The sequence below is a fragment of the Microcaecilia unicolor genome, chromosome 1, assembly GCF_901765095.1.
Source record: "Microcaecilia unicolor chromosome 1, aMicUni1.1, whole genome shotgun sequence".
Classification (NCBI taxonomy): Eukaryota; Metazoa; Chordata; class Amphibia; order Gymnophiona; family Siphonopidae; genus Microcaecilia; species Microcaecilia unicolor.
Window position 1 is genome coordinate 623,848,393 of NC_044031.1, and position 21,579 is coordinate 623,869,971.

At 44.6% G+C, this 21,579-nt stretch overlaps 1 protein-coding gene across 1 annotated transcript in view; it reads left to right on the forward strand.

Annotated features, from left to right (window-relative positions):
- Positions 1-21,579, forward strand: part of MTO1 (mitochondrial tRNA translation optimization 1) — an 89,368-nt gene that overhangs the window by 54,518 nt on the left and 13,271 nt on the right. The window contains exons 9-10 of the mRNA XM_030220430.1: positions 6,815-6,986; positions 14,246-14,364. Coding sequence (XP_030076290.1) covers positions 6,815-6,986; positions 14,246-14,364 — 291 coding nt within the window. The remainder of the gene's footprint in view (positions 1-6,814; positions 6,987-14,245; positions 14,365-21,579) is intronic.

Below are 21,579 nucleotides of genomic sequence, written 5' to 3' on the forward strand. Positions count from 1 at the left end.
TGTACCACCTGCCACTCACACCCAAGGTTAACACATACTCGTGTCTGGCTACTTATATGTTCTTTATTATAGAAACAGAGAAAAATGTAGACCAATAAAGACCATGTGGCCTATCCAGTGTGCCCATCCATGCCATATACTTTCCTTGTCACTGCCTTAGAGATCCTATGTACTTGTCCCAAGTTCTCTTGAATTCAGATATTGTTTTCATCTCCATTACTTCCACTGGAGACCATTCCACAAATTTACCACCCTTCCTGTGAAGAAGTATTTCCTTATGTTACTTCTGAGTCTATCCCCTTTCACCTTCATCCTACACCCCCTTATTCCAGAGCTTCCTTTCAATTGAAAGAGACTTGACTCCTGTGCATTTATGCAGTGTAGGTATTTAAATGTCTCTGTCATATCTCCCCCCTCTTCCGCCTTTCTGACAAAGTATACATATTGAGATCTTTAACACTGCACAATACAATTTGACAAAGATCACTGACCATTTTAGTATCTGCCTTCTGGACTGACTCCATCCTGTTTATCTTTTTGAAGGTACGGTCTCCAGAATTGTCCACCAGAGTTTTATACAGGGGCATCATCACCTCCTGGCCATTCCTCTCCCTATGTACACAAGCATCCTTCTAGCTTTTGCCATCACTTTTTCTACCTGTTTGGCCACCTTAAGATCATTACATATCATCACACCCAAGTCCTGCTGCTCTTTCGTGCACAAGATCTTTGTCCCTTAAACTGTACTGTTCCCTTGGGTTCTTTCAGCCCCAATGCATGATCTAACATTAAATCTTAGCTGCCAAATTCCAGACCATTTCTCTAGCTTCGCTAAGCCCTTCCTCATGTTATTCACACCAACAGGGTTGTCTACCCTATTGCAGATTGTGGTATCATACACAAAGAGGCAAACCTTACCAGACAGCCCTTCAGCAGTATCGCTTACAAAAATGTTAAAAAAAAAAAAGAACCAGCCAAGAACTGAACCTTTTGGCATACCACTGGTAACAACACTCTTTTCCTCAGAATGAGCTCCATTTACCACTACTGTCTGTTGCCTTCCAGTCAACCAGTTCTTAACCCATTCAGTCACTTTAGGGGCCCATACAGAGGACAGTCAGTTTATTTATTGGTTGTCTATGCAAACCGTGTCAAAGCTTGCTAAAATCTAAATACACCTAAAATCACCTAATACTAGTACTTCCCTTTCATAGCTATATTGAATTTCTCCAATTAAATCTCTGTTCATTTCTTCTGTCTGTGAAGGAGGCCTGTATATCACACCATTGTAAATACATTTACCATTCCCTCTTTCCAGATTGACCCACAGTGCCTCTTCCTTACCCTACAGGTCCTGCAATTGTGTGGCTTTAATATTATTGTTATATATCACAACAAGGAATAGAGAGTACTAGTACTATACAACACAACAATCTCTCTAGAATAATGGCATTTGGTACTTTCATAAGACTATGGTTCTGTGCTGCATAGAATTTTAAATAAGAACAAGGGAAAAAAGCCTCTGAAAGAAGCCCAACCACCTACCCAAATGATCGTTTTCAAAAACGAGGGTTGAGGAAAATCAATGGACTGTTTATCATCACTGGCACCAAAAAAAAAACCTTGTTTCTTTAGGTATAAAATGCTGACTTCACAGAACTGACTTCAGATGGATCCACAAAGAAAAGTGAGAAATTACTTAACATACTTCGTGTGGTAAACAACGTGTAAGTGGTCAGTCCGTCACACCATATTATCGTGAACATATGATGCCACTCCCCTTACCTGTCTCTCCTGAACAGATTATAGCCCAGTATTGCTATATCCCAGTCATGGTTCTGTGATCACCACTAAATCCAAATTAGCCCCTTCCATCACGGCCTCAAGCTCAAAAACCTTATTTCCCATACTTCAGTATTAGTATATACAGCTTTCCAGACATTGCCCCCTTTTCCCATTTGTGTAGAGGTATTTAAAGCTTCACTTACCTGATGGTTTGTACTTACCTGGGGGCTTTGATCATCCTGCCCCAATGATTTTAGTTTAAAGCCCTCTTCAGTAGGTTAGCCAGTCTGCTGCTGAAAACACTTCTTCCTTTCTTTGATAGATGGACACCATATGTGATCAGTAGCTCTTGGAAAAAGCACCCCATGGTTCAGGAAGCCAAAATGCTCTTGATGACACCATCTGCACAGCCACATATTCATCTCCAGGCATCAAGCTTCTCTGCCTTGGTCTTTACTCTCAACAGGGCGGATTGACGAGAACACCAACTGTGCATCTGTCTGCTTCACCCTCTCTCCCAGAGCCATGAAATCACTTTTGATACATTTGGAGGTGTACCTATTGGTATAATTTGTGCCAAATGGGTGAACAGCATTGGATAATAGTCATTAGGCTTGGTGAGTCTCTGCAAGCTCTCTGTGACATCTTGAATTTTGGCATCTGGCAGATAGCACACCTCCCAAGATATCATGTCTGGTCTGCAGATGGGTGCCTCTGTACTTCTCAAAAGAGAATCTCCAACCCCACTACCTTTCGCCTCTTAGTGGTCACTGATCCACCAACTTTGGGGATTTACTACTACTACTTCTATTTAGATTTAAAGCTCCAATTCCTCCTCTCATCTCCTCCACTTCCAGGGCTGCATATCTGTTCTTCAGTTCGAGGGCAGGTGCAGTCATGGTATCAATCTTGCAGCATTTTGTGATCTGAGTCCAGTTGTCCTCTTTTAACACAGCTTTTTCTTCCCCACTGCTAGAAATCTTTGATGCTTCATGAAGCATTTCATCAATGTATTTCTCATTTCCGCAAATGCTTCTCAACCGTGCCGCCTCAGCTCTCAGTTCTTTCATGAGGGAGTCAAGCTGAAGACATCTTGCACATGGAACCAGCCCATCTCCTGGAATCACATTTTCTGTCTGCATGGAGGCAGAAGCTGTAACTGGGGCAACAGCTTTGGTGACATGTTTCCCAGCCATACTTCAATTGCAGAAGCTTCACCTGTAGAAAGAAAACAGAAAAAGCCCAGCCAAAGTCCCTAACTTTTCTTCAGCTGTCCTGTAGGCTAAAAGTAGCAGCTGTCTTCTTTTGTGTAAGGTCTAATGCGGGGATTTCACAAGAGATTGTTTAGGTCATCTCTCCGTATAAAATGGAGGGAAAAATGAAATCTTGGAGTAAGCAAGCAAGCAGAGACCCTCCTTAAAGAGAAAATTAAAATAAGTCCTCTCTACTAAGATAACTCTACTAAGATAAGAAAAAAAAATAAAGTAGCTGTTTTCCCAGCAATATAAATTTAGAATTTAAGTAAACTCTTTCCTAAAATAAATAAATCAGGCACAGCACTTGTTGGAAGTATTAAAAAAAAACAAAAAACTTCAATTTACAATGTCTTCCTCCAAATTGGTTGGAGATCCTATAAATCAAAGATCAGCCTTGAGGTGGGTGGGAAATGGGGTGAGATGGAGGGAATTAAATACTAAACAGAGGCTTCCCTCAACTGGTATCTGTGCTCTAAACTGATATTATGCCAAGCTCTAAAATGCAAACTTAAATACTAAATGACTCTAAAACACATCTTACTTTTAATTTTGACTTTGCATTTACTCATTCATTTGTATATGTTCAAGTTTTGTTGTAATTACATAATCGTTTTGCTTTTCCATTGTATTGTATTTGTGTGCCTTTACATTTGTTTACATACTTTTTAGACCCCTTAATGTAAGAATTCTTAAAAAACATGGACTGTGTTGGTCTACAATAAAATCTGTCTCCAGTCCCTCCTTTTCTAGGTGATTACAGAGACAGAATTGCATACAATGGGTCTCCAATTTATTCAGATTTATCTTATGGATATTTATATATTTATTCATTCATTCAGACTTAGTATACTGCAAAATAGATCCAAACAGGCAACTAAGCTGTTAACAGAAAAAGAAATTATTCATAGTGCAAAGCAGATGAAGGTGCTAGCCAAAGCAAGAGGGGAGGCTGAGGGAGGCCCTAGGAGGGAGGGAGAGATCGCCAGGTGATCGTGGTATTCCTGAAAACTGAGAGCCAGATGCACTAACTCCACGGAAAGAGCCCTTCCATTACCGATCCCTTAGTGAATCGGTAAAAAACGGGCATGCATGAAGGAAATCGCATGCAAATGGGCTGCTCGCTGTTAGCTCATTTGCACGCGATTTCCTTCCCAAGGAGGGGAAGCCAGTCAGCCAGCTGAGCATGTGCAGAGCAGCCAAGCATTATGCTGGCTGCTCTGCGCATGCCAAAGATGGCTTCATACAATCAGACAAGCTGCGTGTATAATAGCCGTCAATAAATTGCTAGGCATTTTGTGCAGCAAAGGGAGAGAGCAGGAGAGAGAATCGGGGATTGGGACATGCGAGGACACCCAAATCAAAACTATTTGGACATCCCTTTCGATTATGCCCCTCCAGGTCTCTCTCAGCCAATCACAGCGCGTTTAGCGGACACCAGTGACAGCCGAACGCGCTGTGTTTGGCTGAGAGAGACCTGGAGGGGCATAATCGAAAGGGTCGTCCAAATAATTTTGATTTGGACATCCTCGCACGTCCCGATCCCTGATTCTCTCTGGTGGTGGTCATTTTGGGCACCTTAGTCATAAGAAAAATGCGTCCAAGAGAAGGACACCCATCACAAAATCTGAAGAAAAAAATGTCCAAGTACTCGTCAGGGACATCCTTTTTTTTTTTTTTGAGTGAAGGACGTCCAAGTGTTAGGCACTTGAAAGGAGGTCCCTAACGAGCACTTGGACATTTTTTTTTTCCGATTTTTGCGATGGGCGTCCTCCTCTGCATGGGACCCACTCACAGCAGCCTCAGTGAGAGGTGCAGACCTCCCGTTAGGTTTTCCATGAGGTATGGGGTCGGAAAATGGCTGTGCATCTGCCTTGCATGTGCATTATAATACTAATTAGCTCATTTGCATTCCGTTTTCGTTAGCTGCTACCGTGACAGGAAAATGGCTCAGAGAACCCTTTTGTGCATGTCTTGTTTTAGTACTTGCTCGCTAGACTGGTTAGAACTGGTTTAAAAACCACGTTGCTGGCTCGTTAAGTTTAGTGCATGTGGCCCAGAGTTGTTAGGTGTGTCTCCAGCAGAGGATTGAAAAGTTGGAAACAAAGACCCTGGCATATTTGAGTCTGTTTGGGAGGCCACAGATGATTTATGTTTCCCAGTATGGTATGGTAGCTGCAGGGCACCATTTTAGAAATGGGACCAAAAAACCCAAGTGTTCAGGTAATAAATAGCCTTCTTAAAAACATGATGCTGTTGCACTGTCGCTGCAGGTTATGAGGAAGCTTGGCTGCATGTCTTGGAGGGTTTTCTCCTTACACACACTCACACTCACACACACACACACACACACACTCTCTCTGTCTCTCTGATAGCCTTTCACTCTCTCTCTGCCTGTCTCTCTGATATCCTTTCACTCTCTCTCTCTCTGCCTGTCTCTCTGATATCCTTTCACTCTCTCTCTGCCTGTCTCTCTGATATCCTTTCACTCTCTCTCTGCCTGTCTCTCTGATATCCTTTCACTCTCTCTCTCTGCCTGTCTCTGCAGGCTATAAAGGAACTGGTTGTGTGACTCAGAAACTCTTTTCCTTTCACACTCTGTGCAGATTTTGAGGAAGCTGACTGTGTGTCTGAGGCTTATCTCTTTTCACTCTTTCTCTGTCTTAGGAAGCTGGTTGTGTCTCGGAGGCTCTTCTCTTTTCACATACACTCACTCTCTCGGTCTGATGGTCCCAAGGAAGTTGGCTATCAGGCTTATTTTTGAAAGAGAAGGACGCACATCTTTCGACACATCGGAAGATGGGCGTCCTTCTCCCAGGGTCGCCCAATTCGGCATAATCAAAAGCCGATTTTGGGTGTCCCCAACTGCTTTCCATCGCGGGAACGACCAAAGTTCCCGGGGCATGTCGGAAGCGTAGCGAAGGCGGGACTGGCGTGCTTAACACATGGGCGTCCTCAGCCGATAATGGAAAAAAGAAGGGCGTCCCTGACGAACACTTGGCCGACTTTACTTGGTCCATTTTTTCTTGCGACCAAGTCTCAAAAAGGTACCTGAACTGACCAGATGACCACTGGAGGGAATCGGGGATGACCTCCCCTTACTCTCCCAGTGGTCACTAACACCCTCCCACCCTAAAAAAAAAAAAATTAAAAATTTTTTTTTTTGCCAGCCTCAAATGTCATACCCAGCTCCATGACAGCAGTATTAGTGGGAGCCATTCAAAACCCACCAGAAACCCACTGTACCCTCATGTAGTTGCCCCCCTTCACCCCTTAGGGCTATGGTAGTGTTGTGCAGTTGTGGGGAGTGGGTTTCGGGGGGGGGGGGGGCTCAGCACACAAGGTAAGGGAGCTATGCACCTGGGAGCAATTTATGAAGTCCACTGCAGTGCCCCCTAGGGTGCCTGGTTGGTGTCCTCGCATGTCAGGGGGACCAGTGCACTACAAATGCTGGCTCCTCCCACGACCAAATGGTTTGGATTTGGTCGTTTCTGAGATGGGCGTCCTCAGTTTCCATTATCGCTGAAAACCGGGGGCGACCATCTCTAAGGTCGACCTAAATGTTAAGATTTGGGCGTCCCTGACCGTATTATTGAAACAAAAGATGGGCGTCAGGGACGCCCAAATCTTGTTTCGATAATACGGGTTTCCACGCCCCTTCCTGAGGACGTCCTGCAGGGACGCCCTCAGGAAAACTTTGGGCGCCCCATTCGATTATGCCCCTCCACATGTCTCAGGGCTTTTCTCCTTTCACTCTCTTTTTTCTGTCTCTGCAGGTTATGAGGAAGCAGGATGTGTCTCTCAGAGGCGGTACACTCGAGCATTAGAGATGAGGAATAACTTGAATGAAGGTCTTGCAGCACTTAAATCTTTGCAGTTATCTTGCTCCAAATGGATTCAACTGTTTCCAACTGTTTCTATCAGTTTAAATCGAAGTTGCAAGCCCAGGTATTGAGAGTCCCTTCAACCACCCCTTTGTTTGCTTTTTTGTTTTTTTTAATGTTGCTCTCCCCCTTTTCCCTTTCTCTAGTCCATGGGCTTTTTTTTTCTCATTTGTCTCTCCTGTTCACTCATCCTATTTTTCTTTCCTGTTGTTGGTTTCTTTATCCATAATCCTATCTCCTCCTCCTCATATGCCTTCCTTCTATCCATTGTTAGGTAATAACATAGTAAATTATGGTAGATACACATGCTCTATCCAATCCAGAGAGGTGGACAGGTTTGAACCTGTCGTTCTATGCAGGCTACTTCCACCTATACACTCTTCTTTTGTTTGTATGAGTCATTTGTTTTCCTATGAATGGGAGATACTCTATACGTTTATTCCATCTTTTCTCATATAAGGACCTTTGTGTTTATGCGATGCATTTTTTAATTCCGTCACTGTTTTTACCCCCTCCACTTCCCATGGAAGAGCATCCCAGGCATCCACCACCCTTTCTGTGAAAAAGTATTTCCTTATGCTGATTTCAGTTCTCCTTGAAGCTTCATTTAATAGTCTCTAATTCTGCAGTCTGTCAAATTTTGGAAAAGGTTGGTTTGTTCATTTATATCTTTCAAATATTTAAATGTCTATCATATCTCCTTTATACCTCCTCTCTTCTTGTTCCTCTGGTAGAGACTCCATACAATTTTGGTCACTTCCCTCTGAATCACTTTTTTTTATGTTATTGGCAAGATACGGCCTCCAAAACTGAACACAGTACTCAAAGTGTGTTCTCACTGATGATCTGTACAGGAATATTATCTCCTCCTTTTTTTCTGTTTATCTCCCTCCCTATGAAGCCAAGCATCCTTCTGGCCTTGGCCGCCATTTTATCACGTTTTCATCTTCTTGAGATCTTCGGATACTATCACCCTGGGGTCTCTTCCTGGTCCATGCACATCAACCTCTCACTTCCTGTGCACCTCCTTTCGGTTTTGGAGTGGAGGAGTAACCTGATACACAGTTCCAACAGCAGCATTCATCTTCCATCTTAAGCACATATAAGCCACCTGACAGTGTGTGGCAGATAGTCCCCTTTAAGCAGTAGGCTATCAGCACATACCAGGATACAGTCAGCTCCAGTCTGGGCTCTTTATACAGTGCACAATAAACAGTAGTTCAGTTCCAAATAGAAGCAGTTCATTCAGTTCATCATCACAGTTAAGTCACAAAGCAGCAATTTCTACCTTCTACTCTCTTTACCTTCAGGAAGGGTTCCATACTTTAGGGATTTCTCATACCCCAAGGGATTCCCCTTTACATCGGCTTCACTGGTAGATTCAATACTTTAGGGACCTCTATTACCCAAGGGTTTTCAGCCTTCAAATACTTTTGGGACTTTCTCACACCCAAGGGATTTCACCCTGCATATGCTTCACTGTACCCTCTTCTCTCCTCCTGCTTCTCTTGTCCCTGGGACTCCTTCCCACCTGTCTAATCAATCCCTGGCTTCTGCTACCACAACCAATCATTCTCCTTTCATTAGCTTCCCCCACACCCATACCAGCTGAGTTAAGCATTAGACTAATGATGAGCTCCTGCACACAGGATTTCCTATCTCTCTTTCCCCCTAGTGGCAGCCAATCTACACTTCCTGCCAGCTTACACCCATATCTTCCCCTATTGCAGCTAGGAGTCCAGTCTGGGTTCTTCATCTCACCCCCTGGCTCCTTGCCTGCAATGCCTTCTGGGACTTGTATTTCAGACTGAAACTGCCTTAACCCAACTATCCTGGATGTGACTCTATCACAGTACACAGATTCTATAGCTGCTTCAGGTAGAAAGGCTCCCTAGGAATGAATGCACTGGTACAACCTTGGCCATCATATGGCTTCCTTTGTGTGGCCTTTCGTGGGAAGGATGTTGCACAGGATTGCGCATCATCCCGGGAAGTTCATTCTTGTAGCTCCAGACTGGCCAAGATGTCCTTAGTATGTGGATCTCATCCGTCTTCAGTTGACTCTTCCTACACATATGGGCTTATTGCACCAAGGTGTACTACTTATGGGGGATCCCTCCTGCTTTGGTCTTACAGCCTGTTTCTTGAGAGGGAGCAATTGAGGAAGAAGGGTTACACAGATGATATTACTATATTACTACCTTGCTGCAAGCCCGAAAGCGGTCCACTTCTTATGCTTGAGTGTGGAGAACTTAAAATGGTGTTTCTCCATTTTGTGCTTCCTTGTCGCAAATTTTATCCTTCCTTCAGGAGGGATTCAAAAAAGATTTGGCTGTCAGTTCACTCAAAGTTCAGGTGGCAGTGTTGGTGTGTCATAGAGGAAAGATACAGAATGCCTCATTGGCTGCTCACTTTGATATAGTGTGATTCCTCAAAGGAGTCACTCATCTGTGTTCCCCTCTCTGCAATATTTGTCCTCAGTGGACTCAAGTGGTTCTTAAGGCTCTTCAGTCGGCCCTCCTTTGAGCCGCTTTGTTCAGCAACTATCAAAGATCTTACATAAGTATATAAGTATTGCCATATTGGGACAGACCGAAGATCCATCAAGCTCAGCATCCTGTTTCCAACAGTGGCCAATCCAGTTTACAAGTACCTGGCAAGATCCCAAAACAGTACAGTACATTTTATGCTACTTATCCTAGAAATAAGTAGTGGATTTTCCCCAAGTCCATTTTAATAATGGGTTATGGACTTTTCTTTTAGGAAGCTATCCAAACCTTTTTTAAACCCCGCTAAGCTAACTGCTTTTACTACCTTCTCTGGTAATGAATTACTTTAAAGGCAGTACTTCTAGTTGCCATTTCATTGGCACAGAGAGTTTCAGAGCTTCAGGCTCTCTCTTGCATGGATCCCTTTCTCTGCTTTTCTGACCTGGGAGTTTCCATACAAACATCTCTGTCCTTTTTGCCGAAGATCGTATCTCCTTTACATGTCAATCAGACTGTGTTTCTTCCTTCTGTTTCCAGGGAGGTCTATTCTGCAGAATATGCTTCCCTGCGATTGTTGGATGTGAAGTGCATCCTTATGTGCTATCTTACTGCTACCAATGATTCCAGGTGATCTGACCATCTTTTTGTCCTCTCTTTGGTACCCCGGCAGGGTTTTCTGGCCTCTAAAGCGATAGTGGCTCGATGACTTAAGGGAGGCTATTTCTTCAGCTTATATTCTGAGGGATAGACCTGCTCCCATGCACATCAAGGCTCATTCTACCAGGTCTTTGGCAATGACTTTGGCAAAGTCTAGGGCAATTTCGTTGGCAGAGATCTGTCGGTCAGCGACTTGGTTTTCTTCTCCTCATTCCTTTGTTAAGCAGGGTCACGAGGGGGGGAGTGGTCAAAATTACCCAGGCCCGACGCTGCACTGCTGCACTGAAATTAAACCAGCGCCTTTAAATGGAAACCGCAAACTGGCGATTTTTTAAGTTCAGCAGCTGTGGCGTGGTGGAGCAGTCAGAAACCTGCCTGCAATTCTTTGGTTTCCCTTACTCATCCTGAAAACCTTTCCTCCTGTGCAGCAGGCGCAGCATTATCGCATTAATGCTGTGCCACTGCAGGTCCTCCTCTCCTCATCTGGAGTAAAGTCCTCCACATGCACCCTAAGTTCCTGCCGAAGGTGGTGTTGGAGTTCCAACTGAACCAGTCGATTGTCTTGCCAACATTTTTTCCCTGTCCTCATGCCCACTCTGGCAAAAGCAGCTTGCACACCTTGGCCTGCAAGAGAGAGTTGGCCTTTTACATGGAGCGGACGAAGCCCTTCAGACAGTCCGCCCAATTGTTTGTCTCTTTTGATCCCAACAGGAGGGGAATCGCCATCGGTAAATGCACCATTTCCAATTAGCTAGCAGATTGCATTTCCTTCGCTTATGCCCAAACTGGGCTGACTCTAGAGGGCCATGTCACAGCTCATAATGTTTGAGCCATGGCTGCGTCAGTAGCCCACTTGAAGTCAGCCTCCATTAAAGAGATTTGCAAAGCTGTGATTTGGTCTTCAGTCCACACATTCACGTCTCATTACTGCCTTGAGCAAGATACCCGGTGCAACAGCCAGTTTGGGCAGTCAGTGTGGCAGAATCTATTTGGGGTTTAGAATCCAACTCCACCCTCCTAGGCCTGTTTTGTTCTGTCTCAGGTTAATATACGTTACGTCCTTACCATTGCAAGGCCCAATTGACCAGTGTTTGTTGTTTAGGGTGAGCCTGGATGCTAGGGATTTCCAACTTGTGAGAAGGATAAAGCCTGCTTGTCCTCGGAGAAAGCAAAGATACTTTCCTGTAACGAGTAAGATTGTTTGCCCCAGGCCTGGCTTTGTCTCTCGGCAGCCCTGTTGTTAAGCATTATCTTTTGGATTTGTCTGGTTGAGCAGATGCTTCCTTCAGGGCCACGGTTCTCGCTGCAGGGATATCACAGTCCCTCCCTTCTTACGGATTGTTTTGTAGACCCTATTTGTCTGGACCGATTCTTTGGATGTAATGGAAAGAAAAATTAGTTCATTACTTAATAATTTTCTTTCCTTTAGTCCCAAAGGATCAGTTCGGAGCCCGCCCTTCTGTGTTGGTTTTGTTTTTTCCGAGTTCTATGTCATTTCGGGCATTTGTATTTTTCTGATTCCATTATTTCTAAGGCACAAGTTTTGCCTTTTATTTCATAGTTCTTTTTTTTATCTAGATGCTGGATTTTTTTTCTCTGTAAGTCGCCCTCTTTCACTACTTTGTTATCGAATACTGACTTGGTTGCTAAGCGCAGGAGCTTATGAGACAAAACTCAGAGTTCTCTATCTCGACCTGCTAGTGGATGGTCACAACCTATTTGTCTGGACTGATCCTTTGGGACTAAAGGAAAGAAAATTATCAGGTAATTAATTTTTCCATGTAACAGCAGATTAAGACCTGCATGGTCCATCTAGTCTGTCCAAAAAGGCGTCCAATGTGGCAGCTGACACTCCATGAAGGTTACATTCCATCATGATCAAATACTGACATAACAAATAGGGCAGTCACACAATCATGGAACAGTGATTTTATAATTTTGGATTTGGATAATCACATTCATTTTTAATACCTGAAAAAACAGCAATCCAATGATGTTGAAAGCTGACATTTTACTCACCATCAGTCCTTAGGTGAATGTGATACGCACATTTATTCTTGATCTGTCCCTACTATCCTTGGGTCACAGACCTTAGAAGTCTGCCTGGCACTAGTCTTAGTTCCCAATTTCTGGAGTTTAGTTAGAACCCACTCCTGCCCATCCATAATCGGGACATAGACTATAAAAGTCTGCCCTGTTTTGCCCTATTTGGAAGACAGACTGTAGAAGACGCCTAGTACTGGCCTTACTTCCCTACTACTACTGGAATTGCCATTTAAGCACTGACAAGTTTTTGTTTTGATGCCATCCTTTTTCCATATAAGGATCCTTTACACTTATCCTATGCATTTTTGAATTCCGTCATCATTTTCGTCTCCACCACCTCTCCTGAGAGGGCATTCCAGGCATCCACCACCCTCTACGTGAAAAAGTACTTCCTGGTATTACTCCTAAGTCTACCATCCTGTAATCTTAATCCATTCCCTCTAGTTCTACCGTTTCCCCATCTCTAGAAACTAGAGGACATGGATTATTGGCTTAATTTTACTTAAGGTTGAAACAGTTTTTATTGAACAATACCACAATAAAGAAAAACAGGAAAAGGATAAAAAAAACTGAATCATCATAGGTAACCAACCAACATAATCAGTCATTTAAAGTGCATCTTAACTCTTCTGAACACAAACCTATCCCTCCCAGATTCCCCCTCCTCCCCCCACCCCCACACCTTCCTAACAAGGACTTTATCTTAGCGGTTAGAGATCAAGCTCATTAATGATCGCACTCCATTCTCTCACAAGCAGGGCTTGAATATACGCTTCCCAAATAGTCCAGAAAAGGTTTTCTCATAAAGAAAAGCTGGACAGAGAGAGAAAAAAATAATTTTTTTCTTAGATGTTCAGCAAACTCAAAAATAACTGCAGGTAGCAAGTGGGTTTTAGTGTTATCAGACTTCCAAAAACTGAACTGAAAATTTTATAGAATCAACCAACTGATTTAAAACAACCTTTTCAATAATTTTTGAAACGTGTAAATTTGAAATAGGCCTATAATTTGATATTATTCTTAGATGTAAAGAAAACTTTTTTTTTTTTTAAATAAAGACCTCATGCTAGATGTTTTCAAAATTTTAGGCAGTTGCCCAGAAGCAAGGGAAAGATTCACCATGGATTTTTCAGCATCTGAGAAAGCAACCTCCTCAGACAATTGTAGTCCCAAATTATTTTTGAAATAACTCCACTGTAACACTCAAAAAATTAGCATAATCATCAGGACTTACTTCACCTCATCCTTCCTCACAGAGTTTAAAAGACTATGGAAAAAAATGTTCTGGGTCTACTTAATGCGATACCAGTGTTTTAATCGTGAAAGATTGTAACCTACCAAGAGTAGTGGTTTTGGCTCTGGCTGCCTGGTTGGGCAGGCTGGATGGACCATACAGGTCTTTATTTGTTGTCATTTATTATGTCACTATAAGAAAAAACAGCCCAGGGTGGGGGGTTCTAAGTATCCGGGGCCAGTAGACCTTGGGGCTCATTTTAGACTTACAAAGTTTCTATGGAACTTTGTAAGTCTAAGTGCTTTGAAAATATGCCTCTTTGTCTAGACTGAAAGCTTCTTGGAATGCCAGTGAAACAGTAGTGCAGAGATTTTCAGCAGTTTAACAGCCAATAAATTTAGCTGTTCACAAATGGTCTGCAGTGCAGAGTGCGAAAGACATAAAGCCTGTTTTCTCATAAAGAAAAGCAGGGCAGAGAGACAAAAAAATATTTTTTTCTTAGATGTTCAGCAAACTCAAAAATAACTAAGCAGTACAGATAACTATAGAGCAGAGAGTTCAGTAGGTGATCTGCTTGTGTTTAGTCTGCTGGATGTAGGAACAAGATTTTGGAGTGAAGTAACTGTACACTGGGTGCTGCTCACAGTGATTTGACCTAGCGTTCAGTATCAGCTGCAGGCTCTGCAGAAAAGGAGATCCAGAGAGTGGTCAATCAGTCCCATGATAAGACATGAATGCTCCCAGGGTAGTTGTCATTAGTCCCCGGGTGTTTTGAATTGTTTTAGATATGAAGGCATTTAGCTCACTAAGAACAGGTAACACAGGCTTTCCTGTAGGATACATGGTTTTGCTCTCTTGCACACTGTTTAAATATCCTTTCTTCTCTCTTTGTTACAGTGCCTTGGACATGCTGCGCTATCAGGGTGTCGACATGGAGAAACTGGCAAAAGCTGATCCTGAGCTTTTGTTGAAATTTACCAAATGCAAGGAGCTGGCAGAGAGGTTAAAAATAGAAGGTGGGCAAAAGGGAAACTGACAAGTGCATTTCCAGCATAGGAAAGAGAGAATCCAGAGGCGAGAACGCTGCTTGCACAGTATTGGGAAGGGTGGGGGGGGTGGGGGGGGAGTGTCTAGAGGTGAAAGCACTGCTTGCACGTTGATGGGAGGGGGGGAGGGTCTAGAGGTGAGAGTACTGCCTTCACACTGTTGGGGGAGGGGGTGTCTAGAGGCGAGAGCACTGCCTGCACAGTGTTGAGAAGAGAGGAGGGGTCTAGAGGCCAGAGCACTGCTTTGCACAGTGTGCAGGGGGAGGGGGTGTCTACAGGTGAGAGCACTGCCTGCACCATGTGTGGAGGGGGGAGGGGTCTAGAGAGCACTGCCTGCACAGTGTGGGAGGGGGGTGGAGGCAAGAGCGCACTGCCTGCACAGGGTGGGGGTGGAGGCAGGAGCACTGCCTGCACAGTGTTGAGAAGGGGGGGGGGGGGTCTAGAGTCGAAAGCACTGACTGCACAGTGTTGGGAAGAGGGGGGTCTAGAAGTGAGAGCACTTCCTACACGGTTTGGGGGGGGGGGTCTAGACTGTGCAGGCAGTACTCTCGTCTCTAGAACCACCCCCCCCAAACAGTGTAGGATCTAGAGGCGAGAGCACTGAGAGGGGATTGAGAGGCAAGAGCTCTGCCTGCACAGTGTTGGGAAGGGTGGGGGGGGGGGGGGCAAGAGCTCTACCGGCATGATGTTGGGAGGTGGGCCTGTGGGGGGAGTCCAGAAGCACTGCTCGTGCATGGGGTCAGAGTAAGAACAGATGTAGGAGAACTGACAGCTACAAAATCTCTCAGCTATTCTTCCCCTCCTTTCCTGAGCACCAGCTGTTGACTGACAGTTGTTTTCTCTCCTGTTAAGATTTTGTTTTCTAGCATTTGTTTTGAATTCCTTAACCTGGGTTTATTTCACATGGTTTGAAATTATTAGCCAGTCTTAGTAGTTTGTGGATTAGTTGTCGTATCTAGTGTGTTGATAAGCATATAAAAGAAATTGACTACAGTGGTTAGCCATACCTTTATCAGCTCTTTGTGTTGCATCAGTTATGACCTTTTTGAAGCAGGCTGATATTTGCTACAGTGACTCGTGCTTTAGTATCATCCTTTGCTGAATATGAGGCATGGGGAAAAACATTAGGGCTACAAGTTAGATTTGGCCAGCGTTGATTTTCAGTACTAAGTGCTGAGTACTACTTTCTCCTCCTGAGCTCATACTCGCTGTCTGGATTGCCTTGTAACGTGGCTTCTCCGAGGACAAGCAGGCTGCTTGTTCTCACTGATGGGTGACGTCCACGGCAGCCCCTCCAATCGGAATCTTCACTAGCAAAGTCCTTTGCTAGCCCTCGCGCGCCCGCGCGCACCGCGCATGCGCGGCCGTCTTCCCGCCCGAAACCGGCTCGAGCCGGCCAGTCTTCTTTTGTCCGCACTCGGTACGGTCGTATTTTTCGCCGTGTCGAGCCCCGGAGAGTCGACCTCGCGCGTCCATATTGTTGAACGTGTTTTTTCTTCGGAAAAGCTTTTCTTCTACTCGGGAAGTGCTCCGGAACCCCTCCACCGGGTTCCGTTTCAATCCTCCCCGTATTTCCAGCTTTTGGCCCCGATAAGTTTTCTTTCGTCGTCGGGGTAGGCCTCTTTTCGGCCTCGGTCGAGATTTTCTCCCTCTAAAGTTTTTGGTGCTCTTTTTCCGTCATTTCGGACTTTGATTTCGCCGGCGTGATTTTTCCGCCCATGACATCGAAGCCTTCCAGCGGCTTCAAGAAGTGCACCCAGTGCGCCCGGGTTATCTCGCTCACTGATCGACACTCGTCGTGTCTTCAGTGTCTGGGGGCCGAGCACCGCCCTCAGAACTGTAGTCTGTGTTCCCTGCTTCAAAGGCGGACTCAGGTAGCGAGACTAGCCCAGTGGAACGTTTTGTTCTCGGGCTCTTCGTCGGCATCGGCACCGGGATCTTCGAGTGCATCGACGTCGTCAGCGTCCAGACCATCTTCCTCGGCCGCCCTTGCATCGAGTGCATCGAGGCATCGGGCCTCTGCATCGGCGCCGAGACATCGGATAGCTGCATCGACGCCGGTGGTACCGGGACCTCGTCTGCTGATGTCGTCGGACGGTGGTGCATCGTCAGGAGTACAGGTGAGGGCTGTCCATTCCCCTGCTGGTGGCGGTGAGCCTTCGGGTGGGTCTCCTCCCACCCTGAGGGCTCCTGCGGTACAGCCCCCCCGAGACCGACCTTCTTCGGCCTCGGCCCCGAGGAAGCGACGGATGGATTCTACGTCCTCCTCGTCGGTGCCGGGGAGCTCCGGTGACATGCTTCGGAAGAAGTCGAAGAAGCATCGACACCGGTCTCCTCCCCGTGTCGGCACCGAGAGCTCTGGGTCGCCGAGGGATTCGGCACCCAGCAGGCATCGGCACCGAGAGGACCGCTCACCCTCTGTCCAAGAGGTGTCGATGCGCTCCACTCTGGACAGCCCGGAACAGCCTCCTCGCCCGGAACAGGTCCTGACGTCGACGCCTGCATCGACCTCACAGCCTTTCTCTGCAGCCGCTCTAAACGAGAGCCTCCGGGCCGTTCTCCCAGAGATTCTGGGAGAGCTGTTGCGCCCTACCCCTCCGGTACCGGCGGTGCTTGCGCCTCCGGTACCGTCGAGCGTGGCGCCGGCTGGCCCATCGCCCAGGTTGAGGTCCCCGACGTCGGTACCGCGTGCGGTGCCGGCAGCGGCCACCTCCCAGGAAGGCTCCCCGACTACGTCGGCGGAGGGAGCTTCACCGATGCGGGCGAGGGAGTCTACCTCTCGACGCCCCCATCGTGGACGTGGCTCCACTGAGTCGAGCAGGGCGAGGTTGCAGACACAGGTTCGTGAACTTGTGTCTGACACCGAGGGTGAGGCCTCGTGGGAGGAAGAGGAAGATCCTAGATATTTCTCTGACGAGGAGTCTGAGGGTCTTCCTTCTGATCCCACTCCCTCTCCTGAAAGACAGCTTTCTCCTCCCGAGAGTCTGTCTTTTGCTTCCTTTGTCCGGGAAATGTCTACGGCCATCCCCTTCCCGGTGGTTGTGGAGGACGAGCCCAGGGCTGAAATGTTTGAGCTCCTGGACTATCCTTCTCCACCTAAGGAAGCGTCCACCGTTCCCTTGCACCATGTCCTAAAAAAGACATTGTGAAGAGAAGACTAGACGATTTAATATAAAAAGTTTATTTACAATTGTACTGCATACCTTTTATGAGGTATGCAGGAAGCATGTTCAGACAAAGCAGTCAGAGAATGCTTAAAGGCACAGATCTCTCATTGGTCTTATATAGCTTTCTTTGGCATCTGACTATACAACATCCCTGTGCAAGTCTCTGAATACCACAAACTGTTAATCATGTGCAGAACATCTGCTTTCTATTACCCCCCTACCTTCTATCCCACAGACTTTCTGGAGCCTGCCTCTGGCTAATGTGGGCCCCATCATGTCCCAGGAGATTTTAGTGTTGAAACAGCTAGCTCTGCATGTTTTTTTTTTTGAAGCATTCCACTCCAATTTTTTTATGCTTTTATTCAACATTTTTATGCTTTTATTCAACATCCTCCCTTTGAGGACTGATATTCCAGGCCTCAACACATCTGTTTCAGCTCCAGTCTGTTTTCTTACCTCCTTTCTAAATCTCCTCCCCCCTTGTTTGTGGCATTCAGTTTCTGCACGCTTTTTCAATATTTTTGGCTGACATATTAAAGTTCTATTTATTCTGAATTTCAGTTATCATTGTTATTTTAAAAACATCCTGGCACATCTTTGCAAACATGCTAATACATGTTGCATTAAACAGATTCAATTGTACTAGGGTACAAAATTTATATTTCCTTTGAATACAGACAGTGAGCTTCATCAAAGGGGAATACACTGTCATTCATTCTTACTTCTCATTAGTTGATGTGGCATTAAAAATTACACAAATTAAAAGCATAACATTCATTGAATCAGTTGTTACAACATTCTGCGTGTAAGTGCACTGTATCGGGGGAATGTGTTCAGTTGTCATACTATTAATCAGACACCAACATGATGTCTGTGGGTACTTGTCCATAAGCAAGGCTTGCTTATAAATAGTCTCATTTGTCCAATGAAGGTTTTCATCATCTCTTACACAGGTATTATTGGGATCACAGTCATGGTGCCCACTCAATTTTATCATTGTAGTCCCATATATCATAGCTGGCAAGGACAAGGATGATGTCAATCAGTGGGCACATATGATACAATCAGTCAAATTCAACATTTTGGCCACTGTAACAAGTCTATTCTCATATGTGTTCATTGTCCATTAACAAACAACAACAGTCCAATACCATCATGTTTAGGGACATGATGTTTGTTTATTCTTTGTCCATTTCAATGTTATTAATTCGTCGAATATCTGCTAAATGTATCCAAGAAGTATGACCTTCCAGACGGGCAGCGGTCTGAGTAAGGGCCGTGATAGCAAAAGGTCCTACATACACAGGATCCTTCCATGTTTTATGTGTAAAGTTCTTTCGCAGTACTAGATCACCTACTTTAAAAGCACAAACATCATTAGTAGTCCCTGCCTGTGATGCTACATTTGTTCGGATCATATCACTTGTCAGGTTCAAAATAGGTTGTAGCTTTTGCCAGTACTGAGCTGTGCTATCAGTACTTGCTGTCTGCATCGGGAAGAAATGACGTCCTGTCTGAATTTGGAATGGGGTCAATTTAGTACGCCCATTAGGTTGGGCCCTTATAACCATCAAAGCTAATGGTAACAAATCAAGCCAGGTATATGGTTTACCTGCTGTTTCCTTGTTTAAAGCCTTCAGTAATACTCTCAATTTAGTTTTTAAAATACCATTGTAGCGCTCCACCAAACCATTGGAGGTGGGGCGATACACTGATACTTTTCTGTGTGTTAAACCCATAATCGTTGCCATTTCTTTCAAAACACTGTTATTAAAATGTGTCCCGTTATCAGAAATTATTCTAGATGGACACCCATGTCTTGGCATAATATGAGTTACCAGGCATTGTACCACTTCATGTGCTGTCTCCCTTTTACATGGAAATGCTTCTACCCACCTTGAGAAAGCATCCACCCAAACTAACAAATACCTTTTTCCCTGCACTGGAACAATCATATCAGTAAAATCAATATACCATTCTTTTGCTGGGCCTTCTGGTATTGGAAGTGTCCCAGGCGATATTTTAGGACCTCTTTTAGGTATGTTAATATTGCATACCATGCAATTTTGCACAACCTGTTGAATCAGGTTATCAATTTTTAAAGTCCAAAACCTTTGTTCAAACTGTTGTCTCATTGTATCTTTATTCCAATGCATGGTTGCATGCCACTCAGCCAATACCTTAATCGCCTGGCTCATTGGCATACAAGGTAATCCTTCTTCTGCATTAAACCATTCACTTCCCAATTTCATACATCCTCTCTTCAACCATTTTTCACTTTCCTGTCCCTCTGGCTGCCACATTTCAATCTTATCTACATTCATAAGTGGCCCTTCCTGTGTCTGTCTAGTATTATACAAAATCTTTTCACTTTGCTTAACCACCTCCGTTGCTGCTGCATCAGCCATTGCATTACCTAGTGCTTCAAAGGTTGGCTTTTCAGTGTGGGCCGGGGTCCACACAACTGCAGTTTTTCTACCTTCACGTTCCCTTCTTGCCAAAATTTCAAACAGCAATTTCCAATATGTGTAATGTTGTAAATTTTTACCTGCACTGGTTATCATCCCCCTACGCTGCCATTTTAATATATGATACTGTAGTGAACTTGCAACGTAACCACTATCAGTATATATAGTGACATTTTGAGTCATATCAGTGTGTTGTAAGGCCGTAATAACGGCTAAAAGTTCAGCATGCTGTGCAGTATGGTCAGGAGGGGTTTTATATTGTACTTGCATTATCTTTCTTAGATTCTCATCTACCTGCACGCAGGCAAAGCCTGCAACAGTCCTTTCACAAGCTCCATCTGTAAACCATATTAACCCATCAGATAAGGGTTCAAAAGTAAGACAGTGAAATGTAGGGATTTCTATAGTATCAATCTCAATCTCTTGATCAACAGGAAAAAGCAGATCTATCTTATTTTTCTGTTCTTTAGTTAATGGTATTATTCTTATATCTTGTCCTAAAAGTACTGCTTGATATTTTCCAAATCTAGTGGCTGTCAATGCTGTTTGGCTAGGGCTCAACAGCGTTTTAATCGTGTGGTTGGTATGTATTACAATAGGAACAAAAGGCATTTGTGCTCTCCATTTACCTACTGCAGCCACTATAGCTGTCAGTAACTTTGGTATTTCTTTCATTCCCTTCTCCACATGATTAAAAGAGCCTGACAAAAAAGCTACTGGTGCATTTACTTCATTGTTTTGATTAATCATAGCTGCCCAACTATTTCCCATGTCTTTTACCCACAAATTTACTGGGCAATCAGGTGCCACTAAAAAGGGTACCACAGCCTCCCTTGAACCGTGCGGTTGGCATTCCAAGCGCACCAGAGTGGGTTCTGTTAGCCTTTTTCTTTGTTCTATCCCCGTAAATCCCACTGTTGTTCTATACTGATTTGAAAGTTTAACTCCCTGCGGTTTTGCACACAATACAGAGGTACTCGCCCCTGTATCTATCAAAAATCTCACAGGAGTTCCATATTTGCCAATTGTCAATGTAATAAAGGTTTCCCTTGTGTCTAACCTGAAAATCATTCCCTCTTCCTGACACGGGTTTGCTTCCAGTCAATAGCATTGGTCTGGAATATTCTGCCAAGTTGGAAAAGCATTTACAGTGCCTTGTCTCTGTACTGCAGCCCCTGGTCCTTGTGATTGCATCGCCGGCTGCTGTATTGCAGTCTGCGGGGCACTCGCAGGTATCCCTACTACTTGTGGCATTAATCCTTGCTGCGTCTGCATTTGTACTTGGGGCATTCCTGCATTCTGATAACATTCTGAAGCATAGTAACCATATTGCTGACAAATCATATTGTTCAGATGTTTATTAAAGATTTTAAATCACCTCTTTCCCCTATTAGCCCTACACACAAAACTAGCTAGGACTGTGACTAATTTAAGCCAGATGATCTCTTAACACTGCAGGAATCTCATTTAAAAAAGAGTCAAACAAAGTTAAATTGCAAAGACATTCCACATAGAGAACTAGAAACAGAATAACACATATTTTAAAATAA